The following is an 18,781-nucleotide window of genomic DNA, read 5'->3' as shown; positions in this document are numbered from 1 at the left end:
TTATCAATTATAGTGTTCTTTGAATCGAAAAGGTCGAACATAAACAGAATTATTTAGTTACAATTGATAAAAACGACAAACATTTGGATTTTTTTTTACTATACTGCTAGTTTTGGCACTATGTAACATTAGGGGACTACTAGATAAGATTGACATTACATGCAGAATTGGGTTGGCATTTAATTGCAATACATAAGATCGCAACGAACTCTCTTAAATGGAGATGGGACCTTATGCTATTTGACCACTCATTTTGTGTTGTATGGTGGGTAGTAAACAGAGACAGCAGGAGGATCCAAGATTTTCTGCAAGAAAATGTGATGCATTTAATATATTTTCCAAAATGAGGGCCAAATCATGTAGACTACATTCTTTAATATCAGTTGCTTATGCTATAATCAAAATGCTTGGCTTATAAAGATCACTGCAGATGAGTTTTGACATCAGTGACACCGACAGGGGCAAATGATTTTCCACAGCATGGCACATGGAATCAGTGTAGAGTAAAATATTAATACATAAGATTCAAGGTTTGCAAATCCATTCGGAGGTCTGCCTTCACTTAGTTCAAACCAGTGCTTTAAAAACCAAACTAGCATGTCCATCGGTTCCTACTTCAACCTCCGGTTTTGAGTAAAATTTACCACAAAATTATTTTTGATTCTTTTCTTAGATGCAGCCAGCTCAGGGCGGTTCAACCGATTCAAACTGGTCCAATCCTGTTGGACCGGATTTCTGGTTCTTAAGGTTAGTTGGACCATCAGCCGGCCGATTTCGGTTCAACCGACCATTCTAGTCCAGTTTCTTAATCACTGGTTCAGACAATAAATTGGCCTACATATCTTTTAAGCAGAGCCACTCTAGCATACTCGTGTAAGAAACCTAACTTGGACAATCACAATAACATCCCACAGGAAAAGCTAATAAGTAATTTTTTTCAACTTCTTAACTTGACAATAATTAGTCCTCTTTTCTGTTTTCTCAACTGATTCAACTCGCAAAATTTTCCAACTTTCTAGATATCAAAAGAAGCATAAAGTATCTCTCACATCTCCCCACGTCTCAATCTCTCTTCTCCAAATCTTTAATTTCCCAAATTATGTTGATCTCACTTGTAGAATGTCAATTTACTATTGCCACCGAAATCATTCGACCATCAAAATATTACTATCATGAGATCAGAAGATGGATAGGTGACCATAAAAACAAATTCGGATAACAAATGAACTTTTACTGAAGATAATTCACCTGGGGATCGATCAAATTGCAAAACCAGTAAATTATATAAAAACAAAGGCCTTAATGTATGAACTGCTAAGTCAATATTTCAGAGAATTCCATCAAAATTTCCTCTTTCAAGCCAACATTTATATGTCCAAGCAAGTATGTCAGCTCAGTAAAAGACTTATGCTTGCTACTTGTAGTTCGGTAATGGCCACCTGAAGCCTTTCAATACATAAGAAATTGTTTCTTAGTAATCTAACACAGCATTATCAAAATGAGTTGAATCAGTGTGTGCTAAACTATGAAGTTTAGTACACGACAATGCACTTCCACTGTGAACAGCTCCAATGTGACCACGTGCTAGATTAAGTAAAATAAAATGATGCGCTGATAACCTCATCAAGCTACATGCCAACCAATTCTCAAGAAGCAGACTTAGGGATCAAATTCAGATAACAAGATTCATTTTCCAAGTACAATCAATGTAATAACTAATACATATACTGATCTAGGAAGAACGAAGTGATCAATCAAGCTGTTTACACCTACATTATCTCAAAAAAGGCTTTATAAACTATTTTTTCTCTTAAAAATCAGAATCTCTCTACCTACAATTTAGCTCAAAAGATAATCTACCAAAAATAAAAATAAAAATACTCAAGAAATGTCATGATAAGATCACCTTAAGAAGACAACAATCTCTAATTTCTCTGTACTCATCTCGTCCCATGATACATCTGTAAGACTTCAGACAGAGCAGGGACTTTGCCATGTAGAAATATCATTGATAAGCTCTCGAAATTGATCAATAAGAAGCTTAAGATACGCGTTCTTGTTAACAAGTTCCTGAATTAAAACATAAATACATAAATAAGCCCAATCCATAAGAACAATGCTCTTCAAAATATACTATGCTATGGGATCAAATCTAATACCTTTCTCAGATTGGAGGCTTGTTCTTCTAACTTAGCAACATCATCTTGATCAGCTGGAGAACCCAAACTTGTTTCAAATGCTTTTGCCTGTTCAACAGAAAAAAAAAATCAAACATTTTAATACAATTCACATAAATAGCTGATTTTTTATTTTCCTTAAAATCAAAATTGAGAGCTTTACCTTATGAGAATTAGGGATCGCCGCGAGAACCTCACGAAGAGCAGCTACTGAGTTCTTATACCGAAACCGAGCTTCATCGAGAGCTCCGTTGCCTGTACCAACACCGGCACCGCCAGTATTGGTGGTTCCGTCGAAGTGATGAATAGAAGCATCAGATGCAGAATCGCCATTTACAATGCCGTTTTGCGACGGAACAGGCGAGGTTGCAGTGTTGGGAGTTGTAGTGGACCATAAAGTAGGGTTACAAAGCTCGTCGTTCATTGAAGAGAGGATTTGATAGGCTGCTTGGATTGTTTCTTCTAGATGTTTCTGTCCTTCCATTGCCAGCTCTTGTGTCGTTTTGGAGAGCGGTGACGATGTCATTGCAATATCTTCCATTTTCGAATTCGTAATCTTCAAGCAGAAAATTGTTTCAAAAAAATGAAACTTGTAAACCCTAAAATCGAATTTGAATTGACACTGACAGGGACAAGAAAGGCAAAAAAAATGGAAAAAATCGTCGACAGCAGGGTTCGAACCTGCGCGGGCGAAGCCCAACAGATTTCAAGTCTGTCTCCTTAACCACTCGGACATATCGACTTCATTGTGTTGATCCGCATTATTAAATATATAAAAGCAAATTGTAATTTATTATACTATAGTAATCCCACATGAACAAAGATAACGAATTTTTTAACATGAGTTTGTTCGGTCATCATCTTCTTCAACCTCTCCGCTGTCCTCCAACCTCCAAAAAAACGTTTCTTTATCCCCATTTTCCTAAAATTAATCTACAAAATCTTGCTCCAAAGCCCATTTTGTTCACCAATCTTCTCTCTATAGCTCTTGCTATTTCCTTAAACTCCCCATTGCCTTCCTTAGGCATCCCTTCTCCCAACTCCCTGTCTAGCTCTCCCCTGCTTCCTCCCACCACTCCATTCTCTCAAGCCAAGAACCTTTCCACTGGACTACAAGATGGGTATGTCATCTCTTTACTTCACATTTATTTAACTCTCGTAAAGTTCTAAACTTGGATACTTTTAGTATGATTTTTCTATTCTTTTGTTTATTTATGTGATGCTGTAATTGCAGGAAAATTAGGCCTTGCCCATCTTTAAATCCAAGCTGTGTTTCTACAAATCCGAAGTCTTCTCTATTTGCATTCCCATTGACAATTCCTGAGAACTCAACTGGGAATGCAATTCAGGTTAGTAAAATAGACACAAATTCCTTCACTTTAGCTGATTTATGGCTGAAATTGTTAGTGTAGTAAATGTGAGAGTGAGACTTATTAGTTTGGTTCTCTCCTATATGCAGAAATTGCAAGATGCAATCCTCAAAACACAGAAAAATGCCAAGTTTCTAGTCATTGAAGATACCCCAAACGGTAATAAAGTAGATGGTTATTTGCATTTTAAATCCCGACGTTTCACTTTTATGGCAATTTAATCTCATTCTTTAAAATGATGTATTGCACATCCCAAACTTTCTCGCTTTTGCATTATGTAACCTATAGTCGTTTTGTATAAAACGACGTCACAAAACAGAAATGTGCTACGCAATGCCAAAAATTGAAAGGTTGGGATGTGTGATGCAACACTTTAAAGAATGAAATGAATTAAATCGCTGCAAAAGTGAAACGTTAAGATTTAATATGTAAATAACCCTAAATTAGACTATTTTAAAATTGAAGTTTTATTTCTGGTTTAATGAGATATTATTCTTGAATATTGATTGTGGTAATAAAATCAGGGGAATATTTACAAGCTGAAGTTGATGGAGGATTTGGTCGTGATGTGCTTGAATTCTTGGTTAGAGGAGATGTGGTAGCTTACCGCTGTATGGCGACTAAGGTTACTTATGTGTATCCCTTCACTACAGCTTTTGGGGACTCTAAAGGACAGGAAGAAAGAATGAAGAAAATTGTTGACGAGCTAGGTTGGTATGCTCCAAGTTTTGATTCTATGGATTAGATTATTGTCTTACTGCATTTCATTTACGAGGAGAAGAATTAAGTAGATTTAGTTCCTCCTTGCGTTGTATTCATTCAATTCAAGCCAATTGTTGTTTTGAGTGGTATTACATTCATGTACACGACTTCATTTTCTGATAAATGCAGCTTTAATATATGGCTGAGTATCTTTTTAAGTTACCTATTCTCTCTGAGTGCCGTTTTTAGATCTTTAATATCAACTATAATAAGCTAACAATCTTTCATGATCCCATATCTTTTAGAACTTAAAATAAAGATTTAATCATGAAAAGTTTAGAATTCGTAGTAATATTCCAAATGGAGATATTATAGCGGAGGTTGACAAGGGTGTTTTGTTTTGAGGTGTTTAGTTTTTGGTAAATAATGATGCTGCTTCTTAATATTGTTCTACTACCGCAAAAGTCGGCAATTGAATCCGTCGCTAGTTCACTGCAAATCTGCAAGTACTGAATACTCGGAATGACAGAAAAAAAATTGTCATGGACCAGTTAAGCTGTCTGGTCTTAGTTCTCATACTGTGTGCTGCTTCTAAACCTTGGCTTGCATTGCCTCTACAGTTAAGGTTAGTTTTAAATACTATTTCGCTTGCATATGCACAAATGCTACATTACTTGTATAGTCAAGCATTTGAAGCTTAATGCGTGGGCAGCGTTTTTAAGCTCCATCCTTGCAAATTTAGAAAGTTTATATAAGGACAACGAATAGCGGAAAGTAATTCTTTAAATGGTGTTTTAGTAACAATATTTATGGGGCTTCTCCACGTGTAGTGCGCAATGCATATTGAGTATTTAGAATTATACAGGAAATAAATAGGGGCTTAATATAATGATATTAAGGGATTTGTAAACTTAAACCTTTGAATTCAGTTGCAGGGGCCGGAGTAAGTATACAGCATAATTTTTCTTTTGAATAGAACTTAGGGCTTTACTATGCATTATATGAAGCGGGCAAATGCGCATCCATTGGTAGACCAAAGTTATTGCAGTTTATCTGGAGGTTCATAATTATAAAGTTTTGCCAAATTTTGTTCTGCAACTTTGTGTTGTTGTATTTGTGAGTACAAACGGTGGAACATACTTTATTACAGCAGCTCTAGTTTTATTTGTGCAGAAGTTCTGCAAAATCGGGTTTCGTTTCAGAAAAACTGAAGGCTTTGCAGGTTGTTTTATACCACTGACGGGCTATGGTTCCCATTGGAAAATTGATCATGCAGTCTCATAACTAGTTGGATTGAAGACTTTAGCCGCTCTATACAATTTTCTTACACTGTCAAGCTATGTTGCACGACAAGTTATATATTTCTACGTTTTGGTATTCCATTTATGTTTCTGGAAATGCTTTTGAATCTCTAAAATTATATATTTTATAATCTGTTCTTATAAAACAATGTTGATTCGCTATTTTTCGTCTCAGTATTTTCCAAAACGTTCAGTGCAAAATAGCTGTCAAGTACTGCTGGCTCTTTAATGTTCTCTGGTGAGATCGCCAGCGGTATATCCGACTACTAGTATGCAGAGAAGCAATCAGCCATTCGACAGTTCAGAATCAGCACATTTTAATCAGATACGGAATTATTATCCGACAAATGAATTCATCTATTCTATTAATCTCTGTTGTATCCTTTTAGTTCCCTAGTATTTTTGCAAGTAGCATGTAAAATAACAAACAAAACATCTAATTCTGATGAATGGTACTGTTTATTTACTCTTCTGGAAATCATATTCTCATGAAAATTAAAATATGTATTCTGTGACTCGGTTGTAAATCCAAGTTATTTTATCATTTTTTGCTTCATATTAAGCAAGTCCAACTCAGAATTGGTTTAGCATTCTGATTTTCAGTTTAATTGTCAGACCTGTACCTTTCATTTTTGGCACATAGTCATTATAGTCTTTCCTCTGCATCGACTGGATTTTGGATTTTCTTGAACAAAATCCTAAGGATGCATATGGTAACTAATGAATCATTTTCGTCTGGATACAAGTTCAGCCCCACAACAGCAATTTTTTTTACACACTTAACGGTAACAAAATCCTTCTAATCTTCCAGTTCAGTCCAAATCCAGCTACCTTATATAGATGATTAATCAATACATTTCCAACTCAGAAGTTTTCAAATTTCACATAGATTCAGAAAATTCATAACATGGACGACAAATTTCATTTTACGGTTCCTTTTTATTTCAACAGAACGATAAATTCTACGTCAAAATATAATTTATTCCCATGCATGCCGGTAATTTGGCGTAACAACTCCATTTTTTATAAATATACATATGAAAATTTAAAAAATATAGAATATAAATAGAATATGTTTTTTGGTGTTAAAAATTATATCTTGTATTGAAATAAATTTGATAAAATTGTATTATTAAAATGGTATTTAGGGTTTGGAGATGTCATTGCTGAAAATAGCATTAACTTTTAATCCAAAGACAAAACCTTGAAGGTTGTTGGATTTGGTACAATAAAGAAAAGCTAACCCCATGATTGTGCTTTTACTAAAGAAAATCTAGATTTCTAGAGTTTGTTACTCTTTATTTATGAGAATTGGATACTGATTTAATAAGGGAGATACATTTTCATTAGTTTTTGTTTAATTCATCTATAAAATTTATTTTAATTTTAAAATAAAATTATTTAGACGATATTGCGACTAATTCTATATACTTTGTAAAATATTTATAAGGAAATTATTTAAATAAATGAAATATACCTATGTTTATTTACAAATAATTGTTATAAAATTTATTTTAAACAAATAAAATATTATTTTCAATTTAATTTTTATTTCAAACAAAGTATTATTAGTTTAGATATAATTCTCATGATGGTATAGAAATTTATAATGTATAGAACTTAGTTCCTAAAGCCATTAAATTATCAAATTTAAAGAAAAATTAGATAAACGGATAAACTATTTCTTTATCTTAAGTTGAGATTTAAATCTATTTCGGTCGATACAATAAGTGATACAGATGCTAAATTAAACATGAGACTGTCGAATTCAATTTTATTTCAGTCGATATAATTAGTGATACAAATACTAATATTATATGTGAGAGCGTCGAGTTTAATTTTATTTCTTCATATTTATTAAAATAATCTGGAATTCAAATATAACATCAATTAACAAATAACAAAACCTTAATAACTACTATTTATTTTATTTTCCACCCTAAAATATGCCCAGTATTTTCTTCCATTTACTTGTAAACAAAATGTATTTTCTTCCATTTATAGGTAAATATCAAAAGGAATCCTATTAACCATAGTTAATAAAACTAACAAACCATGGTTAGGGTTTTAACCATGTGTTTGTTGCATATAAAATGAAGTAGAATGCAAGGCAAAAACATATTTTATTTTTACAATTAGGAGAGTACTACTGAGTTAATCTTGTTTAAAGAAAATAAAACAATATAAAAACCCTCCAAAAGAAAAAAAATAGTGTATATTTTCTATTTTTAATTTAGTTTTGCCTTTTTTTTCATCTGTGGCTTATAAAATTGGGCAAAATTAAAATTGAGGAGCTAAAATCAATAATGGCGTCCTGTGCTTTAACTCTCTGCAATTGGGTAATTTTCTTATCTCTAAATTCGTTAAATTCCATACAAAAATTGCATCTTTACACTCATATCTTCTCTCTTTGGTAATTTTTTTATAATTTTTTATATGCATTATATTTATCATTAATGAATAAGAATTTTAGGTTTTCTACTTATAATTACTTGAAGTGGGTAATTTGGACATGAAATATGAACTCTTTTGTACAATTTGATACACTCATTGTCTCTTGATCATGGGGTTATTTGGTTGTTTCTAAGAAAATCAGTCCTTTTATATAAAAAAAGTGTTTATTTTGGGTTTTTTGTTGGTACATTATTGATTAGGGTTTATTTGCTTTTGAATTGTTTGTTACTTTGAATTGTATGATACTTAGATTACACTATTGAAGAGTGAAAGGAAAAAATAAAGCTATGATTTTAGCTGATTTTGAATCAGTTGAAAATTTGTTGTGAGATTGAGATTTAGTTTTTAACATCTCATTTTAATATTTACACTTTTTGTTGCAATAATATTATAGAATGATGTGAGTGAGAGCCTGCATGGTATTTTGATCTTGTTTTCTTTAATCTAGCACGTGTCGATGTTTGTTACGAAAGATTTGGATTTTTATAACTTGGTGTGTGTTAGTTGTCATTGGGGTTTTGTTTTTATTTTTGGTCTAAGAAGTTCTTGATCACTGTGGAGTTTATTTAAAATTGTTGTTTGAATATGAATCATTAACATGCATGCCATTTTTTAGTGTTTGCTGTAATCTGTCATGTTCATAAGTTCGATATGGTAGGGTACTGTTTTTCTGCTTAATAAAAATTTGTTGGTTTACGTAGTACTTAGATCAACAGATGTTAAAAGATTACGTAATTGATGGCATAATAACAAAAATTTGGATTTTTATAATTTGGTGTGTGTTAGTTGTCATCGGGGTTTTGTTTTTATTTTTGGTCTAAGAAGTTCTTGATCACTGCGAAGTTGGTTTAAAATTGTTGTTTGAATATGAATCATTAACATGCATGCCATTTTTTTAGTGTTTACTGTAATCTGTCATGTTCATAAGTTCGATACGGTAGGGTACTGTTTTTCTGCTTAATAAAAATTTGTTGGTTTACGTAGTACTTAGATCAACAGATGTTTAAAGATTACGTAATTGATAGCATAACAATTGTTTTTGCGGGTTTCTGTATTCCACTTTGCTATCCTTATTTGGAAGTTCGTTAGTGAGTACTTGGAGTATTATAAATGTTTGTCCGTTACCGAGAACTTGGAATTTCATAAATGATTTTCCAATTATTTCACTTGATCAATTAATATGTTTTTAATTGACTGCTATAGGAAATTATCTAAATAGTAGCATAGTAATAGAGTTCGTTACGGGCTACTTGAAATTTCATAGCTTTATTCCGGATTTGATCATTTAATAGGATTTTAGACCGGCACGTATAAGTAAAATGTATTGGATGGCACTGTAATAAATATTGTAGTGCTGCCATGTTTTGGACCTGCCACACTATCATTGAAGTTCGTTACAGAATATTTGGAACTTCATAATTGTTTCCCATTTTGATATAATTTTTTGATCGTCCGATAGATCCAGATGTATACGTGTGAAAGAGTTGGATATCGATATGTCGTGCGACTTTTTCGTAGGATTTTGTCGTTTTTTAGAATAGTCTTGGATGAACTGTCCATGCTATTTATAGCCATATGTTTGGTTTTATTTCCATTTTTTGTCGAGATTTCCTTATAATTGTTTTCATATGATAGGCATTGCGTGATTGAAGGAAGATCCATACTTGAAGCTGTGGGCTAATCTATATATTGGCAAACTACTGTTGTTGCTACAATTAGCTTTTTTTCTCCCACAAAGAACAGTTATTATGGAATGTAATAAAGAAGACGCCCTCAGAGCTAAGGAGATGGCAGAGGAGAAGCTCCGTGACAGAGATATTTCTGGGGCGAAGAAATTTGCAACGAAGGCTCAGAGCCTCTATCCTGGGCTTGATGGTCTTTCTCAATTTCAGGCTACCCTTAATGTGTATCTATCTGCTGAGAAAAGAAGAAATGGAGAAATAGATTGGTATCGAGTCCTAGGTATAGAACCGCCAGCTAATGATGACACAATACGGAGGCATTACAAGAAGCTGGCCATCATTCTTCATCCCGATAAAAATAAATCAGTTGGTGCTGAAGGGGCTTTTAAGCTTCTATCTGATGCGTGGGGACTGTTGTCTGATAAAGCAAAGAGAAGTGCCTATGATCAGAAGCTGAATTTGTGCGATTATCGTAAAGTTCCAAATTATAATCCAGTAGCGCCAACTGGTCAGAATAGTTTTCGTAATTTCATTAACAATAATAAGTCAGCTTCAACAACTCTTCAGAACACTGAGATGCATCCAAAGCGCACTCCGCCTCCTCATTTCTCTAAGGCTAACACTTTTTGGACAATCTGCAATTTTTGTCAAACACAGTTTCAGTACCTGAGCAATTATCGGAACCAGAACCTTCTTTGCCAGAACTGTCGCAAGTCCTTTCTTGCTGTTGAGGTGCCACCCCCACCTATTGATGGCAATGCTCCAATTGGCACTTGGGCTTCTTACACTCGAGGAAAGAATTCTACTCAGCTTACAAGAGCTGACAAATCTTTTACAGGAAAGGAGCCGGTTACTAAGACAAATATGCAACCTGCAGCACATTCTGGCGCGTCTGCTAAAGCAGGCAGTGCTAGAAGTATTCCGTCATTTTATCCTAAAAATGGTATGGGAGAGGATTCTCTGCAAAGGAAAGCTCACACTTCTAAGGAAGCAGGTGCAGGTGTTTGTGTAGCTGGTGGTGTTTCTATACCAAAAATAGATAGGCTGAAGAAGAAAAGGCGCATATATGAACATACGATGAACTATACAAATCAAGTGGCAAGCGGAAATGTAGGACCTGGTGATTCTGGTACAAAACAAGGTACATGTGAAACCGGACGAAGAAACATTTCCCAAAATCATATATTTAATCAGATGAGAGAATTGTCACAGCTAGAACTGCGAAACATGTTGATGGAGAAGGCGAAAAAGGATATTTGCGTGAAGCTGAAGGATTGCAGGATTCCTTTTGCTGTGTCAAACACCCTGGAGAAAAAGATGGAGAAGAATGAGAAAGAAAATAAAAAGCATCTCGTAAATGGCACAAAAGCTGATGTAAACAAAGGCTTGGTAGATGCAAAGACTAGAGCTAAAACTGAGCTATTGCTTGCCCATTCAAATGATGATCCTGATACTAATGGTGCTGATAAAGTATCAATGACTGTTCCAGATCCAGATTTTCATGATTTTGACAAGGATCGTACAGAAAAGTCATTTGGTGATAACCAGGTTTGGGCTGCATATGATGATGATGATGGGATGCCTCGTTATTATGCTATGATTCACAATGTAATATCACGGAAACCTCTCAGAATGCGAATCAGTTGGCTTAATACTAAAAACAATCGCGAATTGGCACCATTAAATTGGATTGGTTCTGGTTTTTTCAAGACCAATGGAGACTTCTGGATAGGTAAGCATGAAATTAATAGGTCCCTTAATTCTTTTTCGCACAAGGTTACGAAATGGGCAAAGGGCACAAGAGGGACAGTTCGAATTTATCCGACAAAGGGAGACGTGTGGGCACTGTATAGGAATTGGTCATCCAAGTGGAACGAGCTGACCCCAGACGAGGTGATTCATAAGTATGATATGGTGGAAGTGCTTGAAGACTTCAATGACGAGAAGGGTGTGATTGTTGCTCCTCTTGTTAAAGTTGCTGGTTTTAAGACAGTGTTTCGCAAGCATCCGGACTCTAGTAAATACAAGGCATTTCCAAGAGAGGAGCTGTTTAGGCTTTCTCACCGGGTCCCTTCCTACTTTCTTACCGGTCAAGAAGGTCGTAATGCTCCCAAGGATTGCTGGGAACTCGATCCTGCATCTATGCCTATGGAATTACTTCAAGTTTTAACAGAAGTTCAGGTGAAAGAAATGATGGAGAACATCGAAAAGGCTACGGAACTACAACTGAAGGAAAGCGGTGAAAAAACTAAGGAAGGAGATCACGCGGACAATGTTGCTAAAGAAAACGCAGAACAAGTGAGGAACGATAAGGATAACGTATCCATAGAAGAACCAATAATCGTTTACAAAAGGCGTCGAGAAAAAAATTAGATCGTAACAGTTGTAGTTGGAAAATAAAAGATTTCGGTAAATCGACACAGAAAGTGAAACAATAGTTGCAGTCATTCATACAGTGGTGGGTTATAGTTTTGTTAATTATAGCCGTGGGGTTGATTCAGCTGCATATCTCCAGCAAGAAGATTGATTGGAAGGCTGAGTTTGCACAGAAGGTACTGAGTAGGTAGAAGCTTAACATTTGTATGTAGGCTAAATTCATTTTTGCTGCAGTACCCACCATGCTTTTTAGTTCTGTTCTTTTGAATACCTCTTGAAAAGAATGTTTTTGCAGCTAGCCAATTTTGTGCCTTAGGTGCTGCACATCTTATAAAGGCTTTACAATCTTAATTCTGGAAATAGAGAAATTTAGACAGCTTTTAAATTAGTTTCTGTTTTCTGTATTTTAAGTGTTTAAGTTGAATGTAATCTCCTTCTGTTCCTTGTCTCTAATCTCTATCATGCATTTAAGTGTCTAATTGTCATTTTGAAATTTAAGTTTTTTCTTCTAATTGTTTATCTTATTGGTTTATCTGTTCCATTTTGGAGCTGGTCAATGAATGGTGTTCTGTTTCAATGAATTGTGCACCCAGAAATGCATACAGGCCACAGCACACCAAAGACATATGCTTGCTTCAATGAATAAGAAAATTGTACATGCAATTTTTGTGACTAATAAGGCAAGTAGGCCTCAAATGGTAAAATGGGTTGTTTTTTTTCTATTTTTTTAGAGAATTGTTTGATTTAGCTTGATTAAAATTGATAAAATGCCTTATGAAAATTGGTGGGTCTTTGGTTAAAAAAAATAAAGTCTCAATCTTTATTCTAAATTCTTTAGCTCCAAATAGCTTTAAACTATACTATTTTGTGCCAAACATGATTTCATCACAACAATATTTAAATAACTATACCTAAATTAACCATCTCGTAGTAATTTATATTCTAAATAAGGCTAAATGCACAATTAATTTCAATATTTTAATTTTATAGTGATTTTGATCTTAATCTTTAAAATATAGTATCTCACATCCCAACCTTTTGTGTTTTTGCATTGTGTAGCCTATAGTCATTTTTTTACCAAATATAAAGCTACAAAATGTATTCAGAAACGGTGTCATTTTGTATAAAGCACGTCAAAAAACAGCAATGTGCTATACTATCACAATGCCAAAAATTAAAAGAATAGAATGTAACATATATAAAATTAAATTAAATCGCTACAAAAATAATTCATTAAACTTTAATATGCAAGTACTCCTTTAAAGAGTTTTTATCCCACACAACGGATGTGCCACGTCATTTTTACAACAAGACAATAATCATTTGCGATAGAGAATCTTTATTTATTGCTTATTTTTTCATCATTAAACATTTGCACATGGCTAACGCCTCATTAGTTTGTTGCACGAATAACGTCTGTATAATTATTCTCCTTTAAAATAAGAAAATGAACTAATTTAAATCAGAAATTCTCAAAATAAAAAACAAAGAAAAAGACAGGTTAAAGCAAAGTTGGAGAATTATTTTTAAATTATTAAATGTTTGGATATAATAAAGAAAGGGATTGCACAGGAAAAGGAAATAACGGAGAGAAAAAAAGAGTAAAAAGAAGCCCAAATCAAACGACCCAAAAAAACACATTGTCTTCATCTTCAACCTTATCTCTTCATCTCTTCCATCCATTTCTTCATCACACCCCAAATCAAACCCTCCTCTCTCTCTCCTCCAAACTCCACCATTTGTCACCAAATCAAATTCCATCGAATCACAAAAAAGAAAAAATTAATTTAATAATTTTAACCACCAAACTAAAAACAAAATCAGCCAATCAAAAACACCAAAAAAATGGACGCCAACAACAACCAACAAGCAGCTCAATCCGCCACATACCCACCAGGCAGCGGCGCCGCCCCACCACCACCTCCGCCGTCTTCCGCCCCATTCCACCACCTCCTCCAACAGCAGCAGCAGCAGCTTCAAATGTTTTGGACATACCAAAGACAAGAGATCGAGCAAGTGAACGATTTCAAGAACCACCAGCTCCCACTCGCAAGAATCAAGAAAATTATGAAAGCTGACGAGGATGTGCGTATGATCTCGGCCGAAGCGCCTATTCTATTCGCCAAAGCTTGCGAGCTTTTCATTTTGGAGCTAACTATTAGGTCGTGGCTTCATGCTGAGGAGAATAAGAGGAGGACTCTTCAGAAGAATGACATTGCTGCTGCCATTACTAGAACTGATATATTTGATTTCTTGGTTGATATTGTGCCGCGCGACGAGATCAAAGATGAGGCTGCTGGTTTAGGAGGGATTGTTGGGGCTACTGCTAGTGGGGTTCCTTTTTATTATCCTCCTATGGCTCAGCATATGGTGGCTCAGCCTGGTGGTGGCCCTGGTGGGATGATGATTGGTCGGCCTGCTATGGATCCTTCTGGCGTTTATGGTCAGCCTCCTTCTCAGGCTTGGCAGTCTGTTTGGCAGACTACTGCTGATGATGGGAGTTATGGTAGTGGTGGTAGCAGTGGCCAAGGCAATCTTGATGGTCAAGGGTGAGTGATAATAGTTTCTATGCATTAAGATTAACTAAATTGTTAATGTGGGTAGAATTTTTTTGGTTTATAATGTGATGGGTGCTTTGAATTTTACTGAAAGGAGTTTGCTTTTCGATTTATAGTTCATTTGGGTACAATGCTATTTGTTGATTGTTCAAATTCGAGTTTTTCGGATTTTGATTCAAGATGGGTGCTTTGACTGTTGTTGCTTAATTTTGTTAAGATTAACTAAGTAGTTATGATGTGTTCAGAGTCTTTAGATGTTGAAGAGAAATCATCAAGTTGTGTAATTGTAGGTTCTGTAAGTTTTTGTGCTGTTTACATTGTTGATAAGGTCTCTCTAGGCTTTCTATGCTTAAAAGGTGTTCCTTTTTAATTTGGTTCTCTTTATTTATGTTAGTTGCAGAACTTGGTAAGGAACCCTTTTGTCCAATTCTCAATACTGAATGTGTAAGATCACTATTTGGACTAGCAAACGTTGTAGTTAGCCGTAGTTGTGTTGTTATCACATGCTTTAAGCTGTGGGCTAACGGCTACATGCATCCCCAATAACAATTATCTCTACACTTGCATTATAAAGAACCCAGGCACTTTAGTTTTGAAGTTTTTTTTTTAAAATTGAATCGAATAATGGTGATGGTTTCCATAGGCGTACTGTTAGAGGCTAAGAAAAGATTAAAGAGAGTGCAGTATGAATATGGAGGAGATGTTAGTTGGATAAAACTTTTGGCTGTTAGAGATTAAACCTCTTAAAAGAGGTGTCAAGTCCTTGGATAACATTTTCATAAAAGTGCTGTGATGTGGTTATTCCAACTGGAGGTGCAAGATTGCTAGGCTAATTGCTGAGTCCAAGAAACCCATATATTGCTTACTTTTGGTGTGAGGTGTGATGACCGTGTTACCGGAAAACTTGAGGCTTTTGCTAGTAGAGCAAAGTTTGTTCATATTGATATTGATTCTGCTGAGATTGGGAAGAATAAGCAGCCTCATGTGTCTGTTTGTGGTGATGTTAAGCTAGCTTTGCAAGAGATGAATATTATTCTGGAGGGTAAAGGTATTGAGAATATGTTCTTTTAGGGCGTGGAGAGAGGAGTTAAATGAACAGAAAGTTAAGAATCCTTTGAGCTTTTAGACTTTTGCAGATGCAATTCCTCCTCAATATGCTATTCAAACACTTGAAGAATAAGCAGCCTCATGTGTCTGTTTGTGGTGCTGTTGAGCTAGCTTTGCAAGGGATGAATATTATTTTGGAGAGTAAACGTATATAAAGTATGTTCTTTTAGGGCGTGGAGAGAGGGGTTTAATGAACAGAAAGTTAAGAATCTTTTGAGCTTTAAGACTTTTGGAGATGCAATTTCTCCTCAATATGATATTCAAACACTTGATGAATTTACTGATGGAAACGCTATTATAAGTACTGGACTTGGAGTTGGTCTGCATCCAATGCCGGCTGCTCAGTTTTATATATACAAGCGGCCACGAGGCCCACGACAATGGTTGACATCAGGGGGATAAGGAGCTATGGGTTTTGGATTACCTGCTACTGTTGCTAATCCTGGTGCAATTGTTATCGACATTGACGGCGATGGAAGTTTTATCATGAATGTCCAGGAATTGGCAACTATCCGTGTCAAAAATCTGCCCGTCAAAATAATGTTTTTGAGTTTTGAATAACCAACATTTGGGAATGATAATGCAATAGGAGGATCAATTCTACAAGGATAATAAATCGAGTGCATACTTATTTAGGAGATCCCTCTAACAAATCTGAATTTTTTTCACTTGTAGGGTCTCGGGAACTTGTAATTGCTTTTAGGTAACATTGGTTTGCTCATGCTTTTATAATTCTGCCATTTTCGAATGCAATCTTAAGGAATTAGATGGCTGATGCATGTTCAGTGCTTGCTGCTTGAGAATATAGTGGATTTTGTGGCGGTTCTGTCGGTTTAAGATTGGTATTTCTTATTGTCAAGAATGAGTATAATAAATTGTGCACATTCGAATCAAATCAAATAATCAAACCGAGTTCATAAATACGATTCAGTTTGATTTGATGTAACGAGTCATATGGTTCGACTAAAACCACTTATTTTCTTGAAGTGAGATAACTTCTTAAATTCCTGTCTCTGACCAAGCTTGACATCTTTCAAAAAATTCTTAATTCCAACGCAAAGTATACCTTAAACATATGCACAGTTGCTTGGTTTTTATTCCTTCAGTAGCTGTACCAACTACAAAGGAGTATTATGGAAATTGACAATATTTGTTTCGATAGCTGCATAATATTAAAGAGATCAGACAATTTTCTCTATCATGCCTTCTGTGTTCTCTAGATTACCATTTCCCTCGTTTACTGGTTGCTCTTCACAAATCTTGTTAATCGATATGACTTAGTCCTTGGACATGAAGTGAAATCCTAGACATATAAGGGCAAAACTTGTTTCACATTGCAAAAATTGGTTACTCTAGCTATAACATAATATTTACCAACCTTTTTTGTTGTGATCTGTTAGAGTCTTTACATTTACGTCAAACAAAATTATCATGACCGCCGTTGGAGGAAAACTGTTGCGTTTGTTCATTATTCTATAAACAAGAAGCGTATTACAAATGCTCATATCACTTGTCTGTCTTTGACTAATCACATTGAGAGGGAATTTATACGGGGAATCTCAGATAGTATGTAGCACGCAAACAAAACTTTGAAATAGGAAACGGGCAGAACAAATTTATTTACTCATATAGGTTATTAATATAAAGTTTCAGAATTTCATAAGCGTTTCCTGAAAGGAAACACTATAACGTATGAAGAAGTTTTTGCGTAACATAGCTCAGGGTTTCTTTGTGATTGTGGCCATTCTTCATGCTAGTGATTCTTTGAATAGTTTTGGTGAGTCAATGTCAAATCCTTATACTTAATGCTGCAAAACTTGCATGTATATTAGTACTTCTGTGCAACTTCTGTATTCAATAAGTTCCGTTTCATGTAAGTGTACAATGTTTTTACCATACTGTATTCTGCAGCTAATGAAGTCGGAAGCAGTGGTGCAGCAGAAGGCAATTGGCCTAGTTGGAGTTTTACATTGCTTAGAACTTCAATGTACTAGCCCCCGCTATTATTTGTCGAAACTACCGTTAATTGTAATGGCTTAACTAGAAATTTTTTAACTTAATTTTTGTAGAAGCTCTATGGTCGCGGTTGTGGCCTGCCTAATTATATCTAATGTGCAGTTTCTTGAGATCTTTTATTCTAGTTTCCATTTTTTGGTCTTTCCGACCATAAGATGTGAATGTATGCCTCTACTATATATATATTATTTATGTTTCTAATTTTATCTAATTTGATTGGTTAATCATTTGTAGAACTAAAGAGATTGGTGATCATGTTTTTGAAAGATATGATATGTTCATGTAAATTCATTGGAGCAATATAGAGAGGTAGTGCTGTATAATGTGATATTTGATTCCATGAGATTCTATTTTTCATAGAATGGAAAATCTTTTGCAGGATCATACTGGAGATGAATCTTCAATGGCTTATATATCAATTTGACTCATGAACTTGCACACAAGAATTGATTTTTATAATCATTTAGTCTTCTAAATTAGCAATTATATCAAATCTATCAATTTTAAATCAATTGTAGACAGATAATTGATATTAAAAGTTATATTAATTGATCATATTTTGAGTTAAATGATAAAATATAATAAGTTTAGAAAAATAATAATATTAATAATATCAATTGTCCATCAAGTATGAATTGAGAGGGCAAATTGGTATTTAAGTCAATCCAGGCTATCAAGCTAGGAGCGTGGAACTGTTAGTTCGGTGTAGTTAACTGTAACCGAATTTTTTCAAATTTTCATAATCGTAATTGTAATAGAATTACATATAACCGAATTGTTACTAAACTGGAAAAATTTATTCGATTTAGACGGTCATTTTGATTAAAACAAACTAAATTTTATTAATTTTAATTATTAAAAAAATAAAATAGATTAATTTTGGTGTTAATTTTTAATCATAAATAAATTTAGAGAGCAAATTGATATTTTAAATCTTATAAAAATTATATAAAAAACCTTAAATTTCTAAAAACAATATAAAAATAACATCACACACACACGCACATTATATATATATATATATATATATATATATAT

At 34.4% G+C, this 18,781-nt stretch overlaps 4 protein-coding genes and 1 non-coding gene across 7 annotated transcripts; 3 read left to right on the top strand and 2 right to left on the bottom strand.

The window, feature by feature from the left end:
- Positions 1–40: 40 nt before the first annotated feature.
- On the bottom strand, positions 41–2,845 carry LOC126671545 (mediator of RNA polymerase II transcription subunit 30). Of its 3 annotated transcripts, none has more exons than XR_007639044.2 (4): positions 2,341–2,845; positions 2,160–2,246; positions 1,907–2,070; positions 41–305 (listed from the first exon to the last, which is right to left on the bottom strand). XR_007639044.2 is itself a non-coding variant. In XM_050365322.2 (3 exons), exons 1-3 carry the CDS (start codon positions 2,716–2,718, stop codon positions 1,972–1,974), a joined length of 564 nt encoding a protein of 187 aa, XP_050221279.1. In that variant the 5' UTR covers positions 2,719–2,845; the 3' UTR covers positions 1,775–1,971. The 3 variants fall into 3 exon arrangements, 1 of the variants encoding a protein (XP_050221279.1); XR_007639045.1 differs by lacking the exon at positions 41–305 and adding an exon at positions 1,644–1,769; XM_050365322.2 differs by lacking the exon at positions 41–305 and having other exon boundaries at positions 1,775–2,070.
- Positions 2,838–2,919, bottom strand: TRNAS-UGA (transfer RNA serine (anticodon UGA)). The gene has a single exon. It is a non-coding gene; the product is annotated as a tRNA-Ser (tRNA).
- A 74-nt stretch (positions 2,920–2,993) lies between these two features.
- Positions 2,994–4,471, top strand: LOC126675259 (thylakoid lumenal 17.9 kDa protein, chloroplastic). The gene is made up of 4 exons (XM_050369871.1): positions 2,994–3,298; positions 3,412–3,526; positions 3,637–3,706; positions 4,072–4,471. Exons 1-4 carry the CDS (start codon positions 3,018–3,020, stop codon positions 4,290–4,292), a joined length of 687 nt encoding a protein of 228 aa, XP_050225828.1. The 5' UTR covers positions 2,994–3,017; the 3' UTR covers positions 4,293–4,471.
- A 3,212-nt stretch (positions 4,472–7,683) lies between these two features.
- On the top strand, positions 7,684–12,515 carry LOC126674487 (uncharacterized). Its single transcript, XM_050368938.2, has 2 exons — positions 7,684–7,889; positions 9,640–12,515. Exon 2 carries the CDS (start codon positions 9,753–9,755, stop codon positions 12,057–12,059), a length of 2,307 nt encoding a protein of 768 aa, XP_050224895.1. The 5' UTR covers positions 7,684–7,889; positions 9,640–9,752; the 3' UTR covers positions 12,060–12,515.
- A 1,141-nt stretch (positions 12,516–13,656) lies between these two features.
- On the top strand, positions 13,657–17,853 carry LOC126673572 (nuclear transcription factor Y subunit C-1). Its single transcript, XM_050367768.2, has 2 exons — positions 13,657–14,611; positions 17,639–17,853. Exons 1-2 carry the CDS (start codon positions 13,908–13,910, stop codon positions 17,640–17,642), a joined length of 708 nt encoding a protein of 235 aa, XP_050223725.1. The 5' UTR covers positions 13,657–13,907; the 3' UTR covers positions 17,643–17,853.
- The last annotated feature ends 928 nt before the right edge of the window (positions 17,854–18,781 follow it).

This window comes from Mercurialis annua, linkage group LG3 (assembly GCF_937616625.2).
Source record: "Mercurialis annua linkage group LG3, ddMerAnnu1.2, whole genome shotgun sequence".
Lineage (NCBI taxonomy): Eukaryota > Viridiplantae > Streptophyta > Magnoliopsida > Malpighiales > Euphorbiaceae > Mercurialis > Mercurialis annua.
Note: the sequence above shows the minus strand (reverse complement) of the source record. Positions and strands in the feature narration are given on the sequence as shown.

What these genes read in the sequence shown, in the direction of transcription:
- LOC126671545 (XM_050365322.2), bottom strand. Translation starts at nt 2,718, where the DNA reads ATGGAAGATATTGCAATGACATCGTCACCGCTCTCCAAAACGACACAA. An exon ending in CGATCCCTAATTCTCATAAG is followed by an intron (nt 2,247 to 2,340) that starts GTAAAGCTCTCA and finishes TCTGTTGAACAG; the next exon opens with GCAAAAGCATTTGAAACAAG. An exon ending in AAGCCTCCAATCTGAGAAAG is followed by an intron (nt 2,071 to 2,159) that starts GTATTAGATTTG and finishes GTTTTAATTCAG; the next exon opens with GAACTTGTTAACAAGAACGC.
- LOC126675259 (XM_050369871.1), top strand. Translation starts at nt 3,018, where the DNA reads ATGAGTTTGTTCGGTCATCATCTTCTTCAACCTCTCCGCTGTCCTCCA. An exon ending in TCCACTGGACTACAAGATGG is followed by an intron (nt 3,299 to 3,411) that starts GTATGTCATCTC and finishes CTGTAATTGCAG; the next exon opens with GAAAATTAGGCCTTGCCCAT. An exon ending in CATTGAAGATACCCCAAACG is followed by an intron (nt 3,707 to 4,071) that starts GTAATAAAGTAG and finishes TAATAAAATCAG; the next exon opens with GGGAATATTTACAAGCTGAA.
- LOC126674487 (XM_050368938.2), top strand. Translation starts at nt 9,753, where the DNA reads ATGGAATGTAATAAAGAAGACGCCCTCAGAGCTAAGGAGATGGCAGAG.
- LOC126673572 (XM_050367768.2), top strand. Translation starts at nt 13,908, where the DNA reads ATGGACGCCAACAACAACCAACAAGCAGCTCAATCCGCCACATACCCA.